Here is an 18,403-nt window from a genome sequence, read left to right on the forward strand (position 1 = left end):
TGTTTGAAAGCCCCCGCCTTATTGGGCCTCAAGTGGCATGAACACTGATTGATGGTCGTAGGAAGTCGTCAGCAATAAATTGACCCGGTGGCACGTTCAATAGCCTTTCAGAACGGGCTTAATTGTTTTCTGTCAGGTAATGCCAAAGGTTATCCACTGACGCTAAATAGGCGGAGTAGGGTTCAATAGATGAACCTATGCTGTACATTTATGCTATTGTTTAAATATCAAATTCAGTTGAAAATCGTATGCATTTCATCTTATTACATTGCAAACTTTGCAATTCAATTATATTGTTTAATTATTATTCATATTATTAAACATAATAAATTATCAATTGTCATTGTGAGGTATTTTCTTCGTTTTGCAAGTAGCATTTCCCGTCCAGATTTTAGCCTCGAAAAAATACATTGCAATTTATCACCTCGAAACTACTTTCAACATCTAGCCCGATTCCCCGGTCCAGGCGTTTCACCGCACGAATGGAAAAGCAAACAACTTCCAGCGGTCGCTGGGAAAAGCCAAAACGGGATGTTTACCTTCGCCGCCACCGAGCATCCAACATTTCTGATTGCTTTAGGGTAACGCTGCAAAACAACCCAACTTTTCCACTGTTATGATTACTGGCTGGCTCCGTAGCGAAACACCCGGGAGGTATTTTACTACGGACCGCGATCTGCCGCTCCATGGTACCGGTTGCTTTAAATTAGTCAAACCGGAGCCGGGTCGGTCCGGTGAGTAATATTTTCAAGCTCAGTTTCACGGTTGATGGAACCCTTTTTAGATTTGTTTTGGTTATGTCGAAAATTGTGTATTGATTGAAAAATAGTTCATCATCATCATAACGAAGAACAAAGTCTAAAGAAGGTATGATGTTAGTTTTATTAGTTAAGATATAAGCTATAAGTTACACGAAAATGCAGACGTGTTAATTTACGGTCTATGTATGTTTGATATATATTTATATATTAAGAGTCTTTGACTTGTGTACTCACAATCCCGTTTGTGGAATTTCACAAAACTATTTGATTTTGCTGCTACCTATATGAGGCACACACTGATTTTCATTTTTCAAATGCGCATCAGAACAACAGATAACACATGGCTAGTTTCCGCTGTAAGATATTAATTACCTTCAAGAAGCAACCTTTACGATGTTGCTTGATCGACAGAGGAAGGGAGTCATTTATACATGATATAACCATATGTCCAAAACCCTTTTTGTTGTGTTTTTAGTTTATTTATTAAAAATAACAACTTTTTCTAATCATTTCGATGTTTGATACAAACACTTTTTGAAGGAAAAAGTTTGATGTATTGGTTCTTATTGATTTTCCCTCCGCTGGATAAGTGGCAGGTTTCCCAGTATCTTCATACATAAGACATTGTTTAATCACGGTCCGTACCACTCATCTCGATTGACGTGCTCATCGCTGATCGTTTGACGTCCGTTGAAAGGCCCCCCGGGCAATTAAACGGTCCATGCTCGGGCCTGGGATATGGCAAATTTTCCCTGAATCGACTTTACGTGCACGGTATAAATTTCCCCCGGCATTGTGTATCCACGGTCAGTGCGTAGGTAGGCCGAGCGGTACGAGCAGCAACATGCTACCCGACGGCAGCGTTGACTTTTTCCGCGTCCAATCCATCTGCCTCGCAGCCATCGGCATTTCCCGGAATGAGACGCGCCTCGACCGGGTCCTGTTCGGGTTCAGCTTTTTCTCCGTGCTGTTCATGAAGCTGGGCACGGTCCTGTTCGCAGCGAGCCACATCGAAGAAATAATGCTGCTGTGCGACTGTCTGGGGCCAACGTTCACCGCCTACCTGGGCCTGGTGCGCCAGTACAACCTGCGGCGTCATCGAAGCGAGCTGTGGGCCATCGTGGACGAATTTTCCGCCCTTAAGTGCTCGCTAGCCCCGGCCGAAGAGCGCATCGTGCAGCGGTACAACCGGTTCGACCGGTTCCTGGCGTGGGCCTACCTGATTTCGGCCATGTCCACCGGAGTGCTGTTCGTCTGTGCCGCCCTCGTCCGGGTCGCCGTCTCCGAGCGCTCGGAATGGAAGCTTCCGCTGCTGATGGCGTAAGAGCCCTGGCTGAGTAGCCCTTCGTTTTTCCGCATTTGAATCGCGTTTTACCATTCCCGTTTCCAGCTTCCCGTTCGATACGACCCACCCGGTGACCTTCACGGTGCTGTTCGTGTGGTGCAGCATCGCCATCGTCTGGGTGGTGCTGGACTGCGTGGCTTGCGATGCCACGTTCGGGACGTTCTCCTCCTGTCTGGTGGCGCACTTTGTCATCACCCAGCGTCGCTTCGAGCGGATCCGTTTCGACGACGCACCACACGCGCCCCTGGGGGCGCTCATCGAGTACCACAAGCACATACTGAACATCGCCGACCGGGTGATTGACGCGTACCGGAATGTCATCCTCAACCAGCTGCTCATCTCCTCCGTGCTGTTGTGCATGCTCGGCTTCCAGCTCGTCCTCTCGGCCGGCTCGGGCTTGGTGATCGTCTACGTGGCGTACGGGACCGCCATCGTCATTCAGGTGACCTACTACTGTTACTACGGCTCGCAGCTTTACCACGAGGTAACGCACGGAACGGACCATTATCGGGTCGTTACTTTTCTTGTCGCTATCCACCGCCCCACCGTTAACATTTTCTTGGCCACCTGCCCCTTTTTTATTGCCCACAAAAAAACAACCCCCTCTCAAGAGCACTCAGGTGCACGACGCCGTTTTCCAAAGCAACTGGTACGAGGCGGACGTGCGCACCCAAAAGCTGCTGATAAACTGCATGATGCGAGCCCGGAAGGCGGTGAACGCCCAGTCCGGATTTGTCCAGGCGTCCCTGCCGACGCTGAGGGCGGTAAGATACTTTTGCAGGACCTTCGCCTTCGTATATCTAATTCCGCATCGTTTCCGTTTTCTCCGCAGATTCTCAACTCCGCCGGTTCGTATGTGGCCCTGTTAATGTCCTTGACGGAGTAACACAAACGCGAGCGGGGAAGAGCGTTGCCAGGGATATATTTTATGGAAACCACACCCTGGCCATTTACTCCATAAAAAAAGGGAAAATGAGTGCTTGAAAGGATACGGTCATAGAATGTAGCATTTCATGCAATCGCTTGGCACTATGTAGAGCGTACATTGGCCCAAAACAATGGCATTACTTTCACAAGCACATGTTAGTTGAAGAAGATAAGAAAATGGCACAAATTAACACTGATTTGATATGTGCACGAAAATAGTGTTGATTTCATGAAATATATTGACTTTACTTTTGAAGGTTAAGCTGGTACGCTGAGATTTTTTTATACCTTTCACATAAATCTACAATATATTTCGATTTTATCATCCAGTTTAATTTATCTACGTTCTATTTAATTAATTAATAATAATTTTAACATTAAATTTTTCTGTCACAATGTTCACAATGTTAAAAGTTACTTTGAATTTGAATTGATGTATTAAAATAATGCAATATTAGTGGAAGAACATTGGAACGGTTTCGCTTTTCCATTGCAATCATCTCGACCCGATTTTATTTTAGCGTCCTGCATCACCTCACCCAAGCTTGAGCCCTGGATTGTTGCCAATTTTCTTCCAAACCCCTGCGCACCCGTACTTTGTACCTAAGGACGGTAAAAGCAGGGCAAGTGAAAAAAAAGAACTGTCCGGTATTTACAAGTCTTTGTTCCACCCATTGTTGGTTGTATTGTCGGGTGGACGGGTTCGCTTCTTACCGTGGGAACTGGAGTCCGATTACTGTTTTGCCGTGTGTCATGCGGAGGAATTATGCAAAATACATACCTTGAGCTGTAACAAAGCTAAAAACCTGATAGGATGGGTCTGCCGTTGGGAAGGCACGTTGTGCGAGCAAACCGAAAAGTACACGAGTGGTAATTTGATAAACCCTAAAAGGTCAATTGAGGGATGAAAGGCAAATGTTCGTCCCACATTCGTCACGACAGCGGTATGCGAAGGGAAGCGTCGTAGGACGATTGCATAACATTGTGCCACTGGGAAAGTGTTGTTTATGTGGAAATGATGAGTTCTTTGGCGTATTTGGACTTTCAATTTAAAAGCTTTGGTTTGTATATATTTTCCTTTCATAAAGCTATATAAACCAATTCGTTCCATTCCAACATTCGTTGCTTTAGATGAATATATTTTATTCAAATTGATTAAATATGATAGAATTCAAAATTCTTTGTATTCGTTTATAGAAATCAGCAGTTGGTATTCTCCGTTACATTCCGGAAACGTCCGTATTTAACTTCATGTCCGTTCACAATGTTGGTTAATCGAACCTGAACCTCTAACATAGCCATGTTGGATTTAAGTTTCAAGAAATCTTTCAAAAAGTTTGCTTGCGTGAGAGGTTTTTTATACCAACTCAATTGACTTTCGCTACAATTACAATTAATTCTTGAAGTAGTTTCTATCACTAAATGGTTGGTTTACATTTTTAATGAGTTTCTTTCTGGACATTGTGTGGGATGTATTGTTTTATGCAATCAATTTTGTATCATCTTTCAACTCTGAAAATTTTCTAGGAAACACTATACTAGCTACATTCTAAAAACCAATAAGCAGTCGGCCGTGTATAGCTTTAGATGAGAAATATACCATTTATTCATATTTACGATGCTTATACGATGCTAGTAATGTTACACTTTGCATGGTAAGAATGAGATATAAGATCTTGTTTTCTAGGTGAAATTTATCATGGTTCTGTTGCAAAACAAACCTTTGTACCTTATGTACAAATATGTGTCACACACATGCATTATCCTTTATGGTTGTGGGCCCAAGCGGTAGTTATGGTTGCAGTAGCCTATCTTGTCCTCTGTATAGTTCATGAAACCATGTTTGATTTCCATGTCCATACGGGTCTGGGGAAGAATTATGAAAATTTTAATATCTTTAGGACGTGGTTTTTTGCAGATATTTATCAAACATTGCGACTACTTAGGCACAATCCATTTACGATTATTATGGGGAATTGTTTGTATAAAATTTAAAAAATATTCATTGGCACAACAACGCTATGGGAACGAGGTTTTGAAATGCAAGACCATGGGAACGAGGCATCTTGCAAGACTGCGCCTGCAAAAAAAAAACTAGATGGATCTAGAACTAGAACTTCGAGTGGTTTGCGTAGGTGGTTTATTGAAAGGTCATGGAATTTTAATAGATAGTGGATGGTTTATCTGAATTGTTCTACTAAGAAAATCTCTGCAATCTTTGATTGTATTGTGGCTATTGAATTAATTAACATTTAAGTACTTTTCAATAAGTCTGTAGGATATTTCCTACCGTACAATTTTAGAGTTATATACAAAACGAAAATAATTATATCCCTATTTTAGGTTAACCTAAAACCGAAAGCTGGCCACTGTTATTCGTGTGGTTGAGAGAAGATCTTTTCCTCATATTGATTGTAAATGCAAAGGCTCGGATTTTTCACAGGTTTTCTTTCATAATGCGTACATAACCCAAGCCACATTGTTTGCTCTTGATCAAAACGTTTTATTCAAAATGATTAAATATGATTCAAAATTCGTGTTCCTTTGTAAAAATCAGCAGTCGGTATTCTCTGTTAGGTTCCAGGCGTTCGTGTCGTTGCTTAAGTTCTGGCAATCACGGTGTTGGTGAAGCGAACCTGCACCTGAGTCATCGCCATGTTGGAGTTGGGGCGCAGGAAATCACCCAGGGTTCTGACGGCGGTCGGCATACGGCGATCGAACGGATAGCCCATCGGACGGCGATCCGGGTACAGCTGATCGCGCAGACCGCAGAATGAGTGCGAGTCATTGCAGTTGACGTTCCTAAGGGAAGAGATTCGATTTGGTTAGAGGCCGCTCCTACAAACAGCAGGAAAACATAACCACTCGCAACAATACTTACTCATCGAACTCCTGGTTGACCGTATCGTCGGCGTAGTTGGAAATCATTGCGAACAGATCGAACTGCATGCCCTCCGGAGCACCCTTCGGGATCAGCAGATGATGCGGCCAGCCGCAGTTGCAGAAGCGGAACATTTCCGTCTCCGGAACGTTGTTGTTCGACGCGGACACGTTGCGGAACGTGCGCTCGTATGGAATGGTGACGCTCGATTGCTCCGAACGGCGCACGATGTTGTTCACACCCGGGTTCACTGTCAGAAGAGTGTTGGAAAACAGTTTGTTTAATGCTTGGCTAATTTGTGAATTTGTTTTCTTGAATTTCCCATTGAGTATCCAGTTATCTAGCAAGTAAAGAGTGTCTCCAAAGGTACTAATACTTACAGTTGACATTGAATTTGTCCAGCTCAACCATCAGCAGACGCTGCTCCTCCATCGTCAACGTAGTGTTGCGTTCGTCCACCTTCGGGCCGATGAAGATGCGGCACGTTCCACGGCGGGCAGCTCCGGAGGTGTTGTTCACCGCCAGGCGGAAGGTGAACGGTGCGTGCTGCAGATGGGTGAACGAGGCGAACACGTTTCCTTGCGGTCCGAAGTCGAGTCCGGTGGCCAAATCGACCTGGGTGCGCTGCCAGTAGGTGAGCAGCACGTTGGCCGGAGCGTTGGCACGGTTCAGCTGAACGCCGACCGACTGGATCTGGATGCCGTTGTATCCGAGCTGGTTCTCGTTGTACGGCTGCAGGGTACGCTTGTAACGGTGGAACATGTTGTCCACCTGCGCGTGCAGACGGTAAAAGGTAGGATCGCGCATGGCCGTCTGGAACTCGCCCACCACACCGTATCCCTCCAAGAAGCGGTTGTCCGGATCGTGGCTGTACGCGATGATGTTGTGCAAGTTGCCGTGATAGTTGCCGTAGAACGTGCTGTTCACCGACAGTGCTGACGGTTCCATGATGTTGCCCAGCACGTCGATGCCGGTCCTTTCGTCGAGTGGAACGCGGTTGCCACCGGGCTGGAAAAGGCAAGCGGCGAAATCAATGGAAACGAAGGAAACTACTCCAAAGGTATTCGCAAGGGACGGTTTTACTTACAGCTACAACGTATCCACCATCAATACTCTCCGCAATGCGGGCCTCAACGCGCTCCAGATCGCTGATGGTAAAGTTGACACCATCATCGACACGGTTGATATCCTAAAAATACCCAATAGAAGTAGATAGAGTCTCAGCTGTCGCTATCGACGACTTCTACCTACCCTCAAGACGGTGTTCTGCGGACGCGGTGGGAAAGCACGGTTGTTCAAGCTACGAATAATCTTGGGGAAGTATCCCTCGGCCAGAGGCTCACGCAGATTGGTCAGTGGGCGCACACGGGCGAGGCGGTTGCAGAAACGCTCCACGTTGTAGCGAGCGATCAGCTGCTGGTGCATGTAGTAGAACAGCTCTCCACGACGATCCTTGTTGACGACACGGTCGGGACCCTCACCCGGGTACACCAGATGCCAGTGCCAGTGGTGGAGATTCACACCGATGTCCTCCCGGAAGTACGCCAACCGTTGCTCATCCTCGCGATCCGATGCGGTATAGTTGAGCGGGATGTCAATAACCATCTGAGAATGCAATCATCATGGCGTAAGTAATTAAATGTAAATGGATCATAGGCTGAAGAATTCATACCCGGTTCTCAGCCTGAACGATCGATCCCTCTTCACGGAGCTTCGGGAAAACGGTTGGATCGACGAACGAGTCGGGGAACAGCTCCAGGAACGAGGGAACGTTCAGATCATTCGTATCCGGACGATGCTGGATAGCGACGGACAGCGCGTACTGGAATAGAATCGGGTTAAGCCGATCGCGGGAGTACGCCGCCACACTCATCAGCGTGTCAACATCGGGCTGGCTCAGGTACAGGTTGATGAGATCGCCGGCGATCTGACGGTGCTTCGGGTTGAACAGCGAGAAGCCTCCGCGACGGGGCACGGCCTCGGCGAACGAGATGCTTGGTGGGGCGACGCTGCGCACCGGAATGCGCGTCTCGGCGTCGTTTCCAAAGCGGCTCTGCAGCGAGGCTCCGATCGGGCGGTACCGGTCGGTGAGGAAGTTCTCCGGCAGGTCGACCACGGTCTTGCCATCGTCCTTCGGGTAGAACGTGGGTTCCAGGGGGCGCTGAAGCAGGGCAAGAAGCTTCCTGTTGTCGGCCATCGTTGTGTACTGGGCGTAGAATGGAGAACTTTGCTCACTTGCACTCGGAAGTAGACTCGCTTGCTTGTTCGAAGGACCGTGTCCAACTGATGAAGATGGTGACCAATGCATCCAGTTTTTATACCCATCGGGACTTAGCTGCAGTCAAACCGCAAACACCCCAAATTTGACGATAATTTAGATGTTGAAATAGTCGGGGCGAAAACCGCAAAATAGCACGATAAATTTTAGGCCACCGTGGGACGGATTTAGGGTCTCGTTGTCAAGATCAACTTCTTTGTCTTTCTATGCGTATCAATCTAGCACCACAACATAATTGGTTCGTAACAACGGTCCAGAACAGTGTGCGGGATTGTCAGTAAACCAGATGAATCCGCTTCGACATCTGTTGTCATCCCTTTTGCTGATAGAGCTTGAGATTTTTTTAGTAATCACAGTCAAATATGTTTCTTCATTCTTCTTCTTCGTGGTGTAACGACTTCTTGGTCATGCCTGTCCGTTAACGGCTTACAAGACTTTTTTCCCTTAGTGTACGTGGATAGTCAGTCTTCTCGTACGGGGGAGAGTCCGGTCACGGATGAGATAATGTTTCTTCATTACCATATTTAAATCTTGATTTTTTTCAGAAACCCTTCATTAAACGTACAATTTAAAAAAATCTACCTTCGACAGAATCGATAGTACTGCCATAAAACATTTTATTGTCCAATTGTTCTGACTAACAGGGTTTTGTTATGACACGTACAATTTTCTACGAGAAACCAATAAATTTGGCGGAGACCCTACAGCAACAGCAACAAATCTTTGAAATCGGTTTGGATACAATTGCGCCAGGACGTTAGGAGTTTTTTTTCGAAATTTTACAGTTTAGTTATTCAAACTTTGGTTTAAAATTTCTTCAGTTTTGTAAAACAGCGCGTTTATACAATTTTTAGTAGATATCTTATCTTTTCAAGAACATTTTGGACGGAGCGAAACATTCGAAACAAAGAGCTTCATTCCTAAAGTTTTGTTGAGATATTCCAATACGCTGAATTAGAGTTAGATTAAAGCTAAATAACATAACTAAACCATGCCTTGTGGTCGCAATCTCATTTACATGTTTCTTGAAGCCATCAATAGTTATTGAGCAATCAATAAATATTTAGCTGGAATATTAATTCATCATATCTTACCCCAACTGCATAAATATTTGAGAAAATTCAATTAGGGAGTAATTGCTCTTAGTAAGTAGGTTGTTTACAATATAATGTTCAGCAGTTTGTTTTAATTTTTAAAAATTTTAAAATACATAATTATAATAACGATACAGATGAGTATGATTTACATACATATAAAAATAACTTATTTCTTTGAAATAAAAACAAAAGAATTACTATTTTACCATGTGTAGTTTTTTATACTTAAAATTCTTTCATGTGTGGAAGATTCAACTAAATAGAACCCCCAATACAATACCCAAATAGAATTTCAAAGGTAATGCAAAATAATCTTTTATTGCCAAATCCAGTCATCATTAGTTAATGCGTCTGTAAACCTGTTTCCTACAACGTCGGACGATCTATAACAGTGTTCATGAAGCGTACGGTCACCGTAGTCAGACGCATATTCCGATACGGTGCCACAAAATCACCCATGGATTGCACCGTGCTCGAGACTTTCCTGTCGAACGGGAAGCCCATCGGACGGCGGCTTGGATACACGCGGTCCCGCAAACCACAGAACGAGTAAGAATCGTCACATCCAACGGTTCTAGTACGAGAGATAAAGAGAGAAAGAGAGGGAAGAGAAAAGAGAATAAAGAATTAAATTTATCATAGAAACAATTCCGCTGCCAGCTGGACCGTTTGCCCCGTCGCCATCATCACCATCATCCCCATACATACTCGTCGTATGTAACGTTCGCGTTATCATCTTCGAAGCGGGACACCATGGCGAATAGATCGTACTGGACGCCGTTCTCGTTCCCCTTCGGCAGTAGCATATGTGCCGGCCAACCGCAACCACAGAATCGCGCCTGCACATTGCCCGCGGTCGTTGGCGCCACATTCTGAAACATTCGGTCGTACGGAATCGTCACGTTGGAAGCGTCCGACCGTCGGACGATGGTGTTCGTACCGGGCCGCACTGGAAGCAAAAGGAATCCGGATTAGTGTGTGGGTGTGCGATGTCGTGGCCAGTGGCAAAACCGACAGGTCACTTGGAAACTATCCAGCTCGATCGCCAGCAGACGACGCTCTTCGAACGTCAGCGAACGGCCCTGATGGTCCACCCTCGGGAGCAGGAACAAGCGAACCGTGTCCCGCCGGCCTGCGATGGCCGAGTTGGTGAGGACCAGTCGGAACGTGAACGGGGCGTGCTGAAGATGGGTGAAGGTCACAATGGCGTTTCCACCCGGACCAAAGTCAAGTCCTGCCCCGAGGTCCACCTGGGAACGCTCCAAGAACGTGACCAGCGTGTTGATCGCGCCTCCCGTACTGTCGAGTTGTGTTTCCAGTGTTTGCAGAGTGATGAAAGAGTTGGACAGTTCGGCCGCCCGGTACGGAGTCAACCGCGCCTTGTGGCGCTGGAACAGATCGTCAACGAACTTGTGCCACATGTAGAATACGGGATCGCGCACGGCCGTTTCCAGTCCTCCGACGACACCGTAGCTTTCCAGGTACGTCCCGCGCGGATCGTGGATGTAGGCAAGCAGTGTGTGGCCAGAGTTGTGTATGTCTCCGTAGAGGTTGCGATTGATTGAGAGGGCCGATCGTTCGACCAGATTGACCAGGATTTCAATACCCGTTGGATTGTCCAATAGTACGCTTACTCCATCACTCTGAAACGAAGCGAAAAGTAATAATCATTCCTATCTTATTCACCTAACAGATAATGAACCAATGGCTCATGCTTACTCCTACGACAGTTCCGGCGTCAATTGCTGCCATCACTTGGGAGATCCAAGACTCCATGTTCGTGATGGTAACGTTTAGTCGATCGTTCGGTCTCACCACGTCACTGACCGTCATGTTGGGGTAACGAGGCGGAAACGTACGGTTGTTGGAGCTGCGCAGCAGCTTTGAATAGTATGGAACGCGGATCGGATTTCTGAAGCTTGTCAGTGACTCCAGACGCCCTAGACCCTGCGCGTAGCGATCGGTTTGGTAACGATTGAGCATCTGGTTGTGCATGTAGTAGAAAAGCTCCCCACGGCGATCCTTGCGCACGATCTCGGCCGGGCCGGCCGAAGGATACACCAGATGCCAGTGCCAGTGGTGCATATTCAAGCCGATGTCCTCGCGGAAGTACGCCATCCGTTGTTCAGGGTCGTCATTGGATGCGGTGAAGTTCATCGGTATTTCGATTGCCATCTGAAGCATCAATTAAAGAGCGTATACTTTCGTTGTTGTAGGTATATGGCGAATGCTGCCCCCAACGACCCACCGCTTACCCGATTTTCGTCCATCACGATCGAACCTTCTTCCGCCATCGCTGACAGCGCGGATGGATCGATGAACTGGTCCGGAAAGAGGTGCAGAATCGACGGCATGGCAATGTGCTTCGTATCCGGCCGGTGAAGCAAGACCACCGCCAGCGCATACTGGTACAGGGGTCCATTCAGCCGGTCGCGCGCATACGCCGCCACATCGAACAGCGTGTCCGCGTCCGGTTGGTTGAGAAATAGTTTCATCAGCTTGGCCGCGGTCTTCCGATGTTCGCCGTTCAGCAGCGAAAAGCCACCACGCCGATCGATCCACTGGGCAAACTTGAGATCGGGCACCTGCTTCAGCTCACGGATAGGGACCACCGTTGGCTCGACGCCCGTATCATGGCTCACCTGGTCAGCGAGCGAAGAGTTTGGCCCGAATCGATTGGCCAAATTCTGCCCAATCGGGCGATAGCGCGCGGTCAGGAAACTCTCCGGCACGTCGTAGAACAGTGTGCCGTTGTTCTTCGGCAGGAACAGCGGCTCGCGAGGGTGCTGCAGCAGTCCAATGAATTTTTGCGACAACGCGTCCATTTCGCGGGATCGTTCGAGAAGGGGTGACACACCAAGCTTCAAACAAACTAGAAAACGATTATGGACAGCACTCGCTTGTGCGTGTTATATATAACAGAACAATGTGCCAAATCCAAATGCTGATAGGACCGTTGCCAAAATGCACTTAGAAACCACAACCACTTTGATGGGTTGCTGGGGATGAGGGTTTGGGGTGGAAGTGGAAGAGTTAATTCTTTTTCGGCAACTGCATGGTTGCTTGCGATCGTTTCTGTTGCATAGGAACCAGCTTGATACCACAAACTTTGATTATCAACGGGTCGTTGGCCAAAGCAAAACATAACCTTGAACTTGCGATTGCTCGCATTCTATTTCTGTAGGGAGCACAGGTTGGTTGGAGCTTTTTTCCGTGGAAGCGCCTTTTCCGTGGGATAGTGTTTTAAATTGTTACTATCCCAATCAATAACAGGTTATTGCATATTTTTTAAGCTACAAATTGCTTGAATTGCTACAATTACGAAAAAAAGTATATCTTATTGATTTCGTAAAATAGTAACTTACGTTCGTCGTTGTTTTTTAAAGGAGTACAATGATACAACAGGATGCCGAGAGAGATTAAACAAGCGCGAAATCTAAGGGAGTTCAAACGCCTATGCGCTGTATACGTGAAGCAGGTAGTCTGACGCTGTGTTTGTAATGTATTTAGTAAATGTTGTGGTTTTTGAGCCCGTAGTATTGCATTTGTCACCATGGTCTTTGACTATGATGATGATGAGTAAAAAAAATGAGCATGGATTTTTTATTTTTATTATTTAATTCAACTTAATAGAAAGTATGAGTCTACATAGTTTTAAGACACGCGCGTGTAAATGCGGACAATTGGTGGTCCAGGCTGTACGAAAAGAACTAATAGTATCTACACATCTCGCTGTAGTTGGGTCCCTTTCTGTTCTTGATAGTGGCACCACATTATCAACCAATGGTAATTAGCGGTGGGAACTACAAACAGAGCTGAAATACCCTTTTACACTCCGGAAGGTGGTGCCTCGTTAACCTTGGGAGACTCGGCGATTTGCCTTTCGAGGTGATTGCTCGGGACCGTTGTATGCAAGAAACAAGATCAGGTCCCTTAAGTATTGATTGCTGACGGTGTTAACCAAAACTGTGCGAAAATACCTGCCCTACTCCGGAAAGTGATCCGTCTAGTTGGGAAATCTAAGATGTACCTCTTTGTGCAATTGATGGCGACCATTGTATGAATGGAGCAGAGTTGGATGCGATTGTTCTGGCATTGGGGCATTAATGTCCCCTCTCTTTTGATGATTTATATTTAATATCGCAAGATACTTTCGTCCCTCTCAAACCTATATAGGGGTAATTAGTTCATACATAATTGAAAAGCAAAAATATTCAATTACAAAAAAGCGAAGCGTACTTAAGAAATTTCGAACAGGTTTTTGAGTAAATTTGTTAACAAAATATTTTAATTATAAAAAAAGTATTTATAATTGAATTCTGTATTACTGGTAATTTGATTAATATTTAACCTCATTTCAGCAAATATTTAGGGCCTATTATAAAACAAAATAAAATGTTATATTTCACGGAGTATAAGCGGATTCTAATAATGTTCATGTAAAAAAGAAGAATTCCTCAATATACTTTTTACCTTGCGAGAAAAGTAATTTATTATGCGGTCCATTACAAAGTATGATAACATTCTGATTAAAAAAAATTATATTTGCATTCTTTCGAAGACTGGATGTTCAGCGGTCGGTCATTAGATTTCCTCACATTGGTGGGAAGATACACCAGATCCATGGTCTCTTAAAGCCACCTCTGAGTTTGTTTCTCAGTTGCATCGGTACTCGACCGAACAGTCCGGTCAGGTCCTGGCAATCACGGTATTGGTGAATCGAACCGTTACCTCGGTAGTACGCATGTTTGTGTTTGCCCGAGTGAAATCAGTCAATGACCGTACTGCGGTCGGGATTCGACGATCGAACGGGAAGCCCATATGGCGACGATCGGGATACGGCAGTCCGCGGAGGCCACAGAACGAGTGCGAGTCGTTGCAGTTGACATTTCTGAAGCGAAGAATTTTAGACAAACGGTCAATCAATGGAAAGGTACAAGGTTGAGGAGTTCATCACTTACTCATCGAACTGATCGACCTGTTCGACCCTATCGTCCGCAAAGTTGGAAATCATTGCGAACAGATCGAACTTCATGCCTTCAGCCGATCCCTTCGGGACGAGCAGATGGTGCGGCCATCCGCAGTTGCAGAAGCGGAACATTTCCGTTTCCGGAATATTCAGATTGGACTGAGCAACCGGGCGGAACGTGCGCTCGTATGGAATGGTCACACTTGACTGTTCCGAGCGACGCACCAGATTGTTGGAGCCGGGAGTTACTGTGAAGGGAAAGAGAATAGTAGATTGGGAACTCATAAAAAGGGCCACAGGTGGGTTCACGTACAGTTCACCTGGAATTTATCCAGCTCAACCATCAACAGACGCTGTTCGTCCAACGTGAGCGGAGTGTTGCGTTCGTCCACCTTCGGTGCGATAAAGATCCGGCACGTTCCACGGCGGGCAGCTCCGGAGGTGTTGTTCACCGTCAACCGATAGGTAAACGGTGCGTGCTGCAGATGGGTGAACGAGGCGAACACGTTTCCTTCCGGCCCAAAGTCAAGTCCTGTAGAAAGATCCACTTTGGAACGCTGCCAGTACGTAAGCAGGACGTTGGCCGGTGCGTTGGCACGGTTCAGCTGAACGCCGAGTGACTGGATCTGTACTCCGGTGTATCCCAGTTGGTTCGCGTTGTACGGTTGAAGCGTGCGCTTGTAACGGTGGAACATGTTGTCCACCTGCGCGTGCAGACGGTAGAACGTGGGATCACGCATGGCCGTCTGGAACTCGCCCACCACACCGTACCCCTCCAGGAAGCGGTTCTCTGGATCATGACTGAACGCGATGAGATTGTGCATATGACCATGGTAGTTTCCATAGTATTGCGAGTTCACCGACAGTGCCGACGGTTCCATGATGTTGCCCAGCACGTCGATGCCCGTCCGTTCATCCAGAGGGGTACGTGCTCCACCGGGCTGTCGAGGAGAAGCCCTCACGTTGTTAAACTGTTCTAAATACCAGGGTTATCGATACTTACGCCCACCACGTAACCACCATCGATGCTCTCGGCTATGCGGCTTCCCCAGCGTTCCAGATCACTGATCGAGAGTACCACGTCGTCCTCAATGCGATTCAAATCCTGGAAACGAAAATTAACTTTCAGAATAGATCACGGAATCTTTCAGAGTTAAGTTATTTATTTAATCCATGGTTTTGTGTAATGTTCCATCAATATTCGCCTTGTCCACTCAGATTATATTTTATGTAATTATATTTATATTGAGGATGATTAGTATTATTTTGAACAAAATTTTAGTATATCTCTTCTTTTTTTCCAAAATATCAGTTGTCAATGCATTCTATACAAAAATGTCGGAAGAAAGACAAACGGCTGCATATCACAAGTCACCTAAATACACACTGCGTGCAATATCTCCGATGCTAAATTCACTCACCCGCAACACATGGTTCTGAGGCCGGGCAGGGAATGCACGGTTGGTGAAGCTTCGAATAAGTTTCGGGAAGTATCCCTCGGGAATTGGCTCGCGTAGACTTGTCAGTGGACGCACCCGCGCCAAACGGTTACAGAAGCGATCGACATTGTAGCGAGCGATCAGCTGCTGGTGCATGTAGTAAAACAGCTCTCCACGACGATCCTTGTTAACGACACGGTCGGGACCCTCGCCCGGGTACACCAGATGCCAGTGCCAGTGATGGAGATTCACTCCGATGTCCTCCCGGAAGTACGCCATTCGTTGCTCTTCTTCGCGATCCGAGGCCGTGTAGTTCATTTGTATGTCTACCGTGATCTACCGAATAGAAACTCAGATCAGCTTGAAAAAATCTTCGAAGTCTACCGTCCAAGGGTCCTTACGCGGTCCTTCTGCAGGACGGCCGAACCCTCTTCGCGCAGCTTCGGAAACGTTGATGGATCGATAAACGAATCCGGGAACAGCTCGAGGAACGTTGGGATGTTCAGGTTCTTCGTGTCCTCCCGGTGCTGGATCGCCACCGACATGGCGTACTGGAACAGGATCGGGTTCAAACGGTCCCGGGCGTACGATCCCGCACTCATGAGCGCATCCACGTTTGGTTGGTTCAGGAAGAGCGCAATCAGCTCGCCGGCGATCTGGCGATGCTTTGGGATGAAGAGCGAGAAATTGCCCCGGCGTGGCAGTGCCTCGGCAAACGCAAGGTCCGGCGTGGGCAGGGCTCGTACGGGAATGCGCGTGTCCGCTTCGCTAGAGAAGCGGGTCTGCAGAGACGCACCGATCGGACGGTACCGCTCGGTGAGATACTCTTCCGGTAGGTCCACCAACGTTTTGCCGCCATCCTTCGGGAAGAACGTGGGTTCTGAAGGGCGTTGAAGCAAGGCCAACAGTTTCTTGTTGTCAGACATGTTTAAAGGGCACTTGAGCAACTGAGCAACAGAAAAACTGCCACAGAGACAAAGAAGCTACACTCGAGCAGGAACGATCTGGATTCACTTGCACCGGGCAACTGATGGCACCGAACAGTTTTCCAACGTTTTTATACTGTCCCGAGTGCAGGGCGCGCAATATAGTCTATAATTGCAATCAATTCTCCATAACTTGTTTTTTTCTGTGGTTTTTGGCCGCAGCGGGAAAATGCCATCATGATGTGCCTATCTTTTTTTTATCAGCTATAGTGGTGCCCTGTTGCAGTTATGCGTCGAAAATATGCATGAGCACAAATGCATTCTCCTTAGTTGATAACAACGTCGTTGCATATCTTAACTGTAATGGTTTAAGCCAAGAGAAAGTACACGAGTCCATGAGGCTGGACTGATAGCAATATATTTTAGTACCATGGTGTGCTATTTATTGTAATGCCCTTATCTTACGTAAGATTTTAAATTTCCTAATAAATTTGTAAAATGTTTCGTCATTCACTAAACTGTTCAAACAATCAAACAATGTAAAATTATGCTACAAAAACTACATTAACACTCTGAGTACCAAGCGTTTTAGAGCATGTTTTAGTACAATCGTTTTTGATAAAATTTGTTTATAACCTTTATTAAACCAAGCAAAGACTAAGCTTTCAAAGAATTATTTGTTAATATTACTATCGTTTTTATGTTGAATTTTTATTTATTTATTGAGCAAAACCTTGAACTAATGATAGCTGGCTATCAAAAATGATAGACATGACAATCAACGTATTAAATAAAGTTCTCAAAACATTATCCAAAGAATCTAGAAAACATCCGAGGTGTATTCTTTTATCATTTTATCTTTAAGATGCTGAAACATAAGCTAGTTTTATTAAGGTAGGTATTAAAGCTATTCCAGTGACTAAAATGAAATGAAGAAATTTAAACTTTTGTAGGAAAATTTTATTTGATTTTTAATTAAAGATTCGCAAAATCCGTGGGCATGCCCATGGTGCAGCGGTAGCGCAAGAAAACACCACGCCACAGGTGTGTGGGATCGAATCTCGAGTCTGGCACCCTACGGTATTACGAACGGCTGACCATCGATTTATAATATACCGCCTTTGGTACAATAGTAACTAACTCTCTTCGGAGGGAGGCCTTGTCCCACTAGGGGATGTTGTTGCACATAACAAGATTCGCAAAGCATGTTTTCTTATTCTATAGTTCATACTCCGGTATCAGTAAAATGTGCTGCATTCAACAACGTTTTAACTTAACGAGGTATCAGAACAATGGCTTTGATTATTAATTTTAATTTGCCATTTTTGTCATAACAACCACTTTCGGTTATGCCTATTCATTAGAGGTTTCTTTGTTTTTCCTTTGTTAACAAACATTCCTCATTGTTTTATTTGTTACCCAGATTTTTCTGCTAATTTGAAATGTTTTGATTAGTTTCAACAGAATTAATTTTGATTGAGGCATTTATAATATTTATGGAAACGGATCATTTAGTAGAATTTTGGCATTGAATGTTGCTTACAAACTGAACATTTCTTACAAGCGAGAGATTTTTAAACTCTCTATCTGCACAATACATTGGATCTTCTCCCCATTGAAGCATTGAGAGGTATGGGAGGATAATAGAAAACAATATGTTACTCAAGAAAAATCAGTTTTAATGCTTGCTATGCTAAGATAAGATTATATTTATTTCATATGCAAAGTCCGATATCGAGGCAAGGGTCGTTACTATCGTTCGTTCGCTCGTTTGGCATCA

General features: G+C 45.6%; 2 protein-coding genes across 2 annotated transcripts; one reads left to right on the plus strand and one right to left on the minus strand.

The window, feature by feature from the left end:
- Positions 1 to 1,605: 1,605 nt before the first annotated feature.
- On the plus strand, positions 1,606 to 2,999 carry LOC131265185 (odorant receptor 82a-like). The gene is made up of 4 exons (XM_058267447.1): positions 1,606 to 2,081; positions 2,152 to 2,590; positions 2,718 to 2,870; positions 2,939 to 2,999. The coding sequence occupies exons 1-4, from the start codon at positions 1,606 to 1,608 to the stop codon at positions 2,990 to 2,992; spliced, it is 1,122 nt and encodes a 373-aa protein (XP_058123430.1). The 3' UTR covers positions 2,993 to 2,999.
- A 2,634-nt stretch (positions 3,000 to 5,633) lies between these two features.
- Positions 5,634 to 16,623, minus strand: LOC131265186 (uncharacterized). The gene is made up of 17 exons (XM_058267448.1): positions 16,099 to 16,623; positions 15,680 to 16,033; positions 15,262 to 15,363; positions 14,572 to 15,199; positions 14,260 to 14,506; positions 13,991 to 14,180; positions 11,545 to 12,075; positions 11,009 to 11,464; positions 10,305 to 10,932; positions 9,998 to 10,238; positions 9,698 to 9,863; positions 7,587 to 8,249; positions 7,166 to 7,519; positions 7,002 to 7,103; positions 6,295 to 6,922; positions 5,915 to 6,164; positions 5,634 to 5,835 (listed from the first exon to the last, which is right to left on the minus strand). The coding sequence occupies exons 1-17, from the start codon at positions 16,621 to 16,623 to the stop codon at positions 5,634 to 5,636; spliced, it is 6,267 nt and encodes a 2,088-aa protein (XP_058123431.1).
- Between the last annotated feature and the right edge of the window lie 1,780 nt (positions 16,624 to 18,403).

The sequence above is a fragment of the Anopheles coustani genome, chromosome 2, assembly GCF_943734705.1.
Source record: "Anopheles coustani chromosome 2, idAnoCousDA_361_x.2, whole genome shotgun sequence".
Taxonomy (NCBI): domain Eukaryota; kingdom Metazoa; phylum Arthropoda; class Insecta; order Diptera; family Culicidae; genus Anopheles; species Anopheles coustani.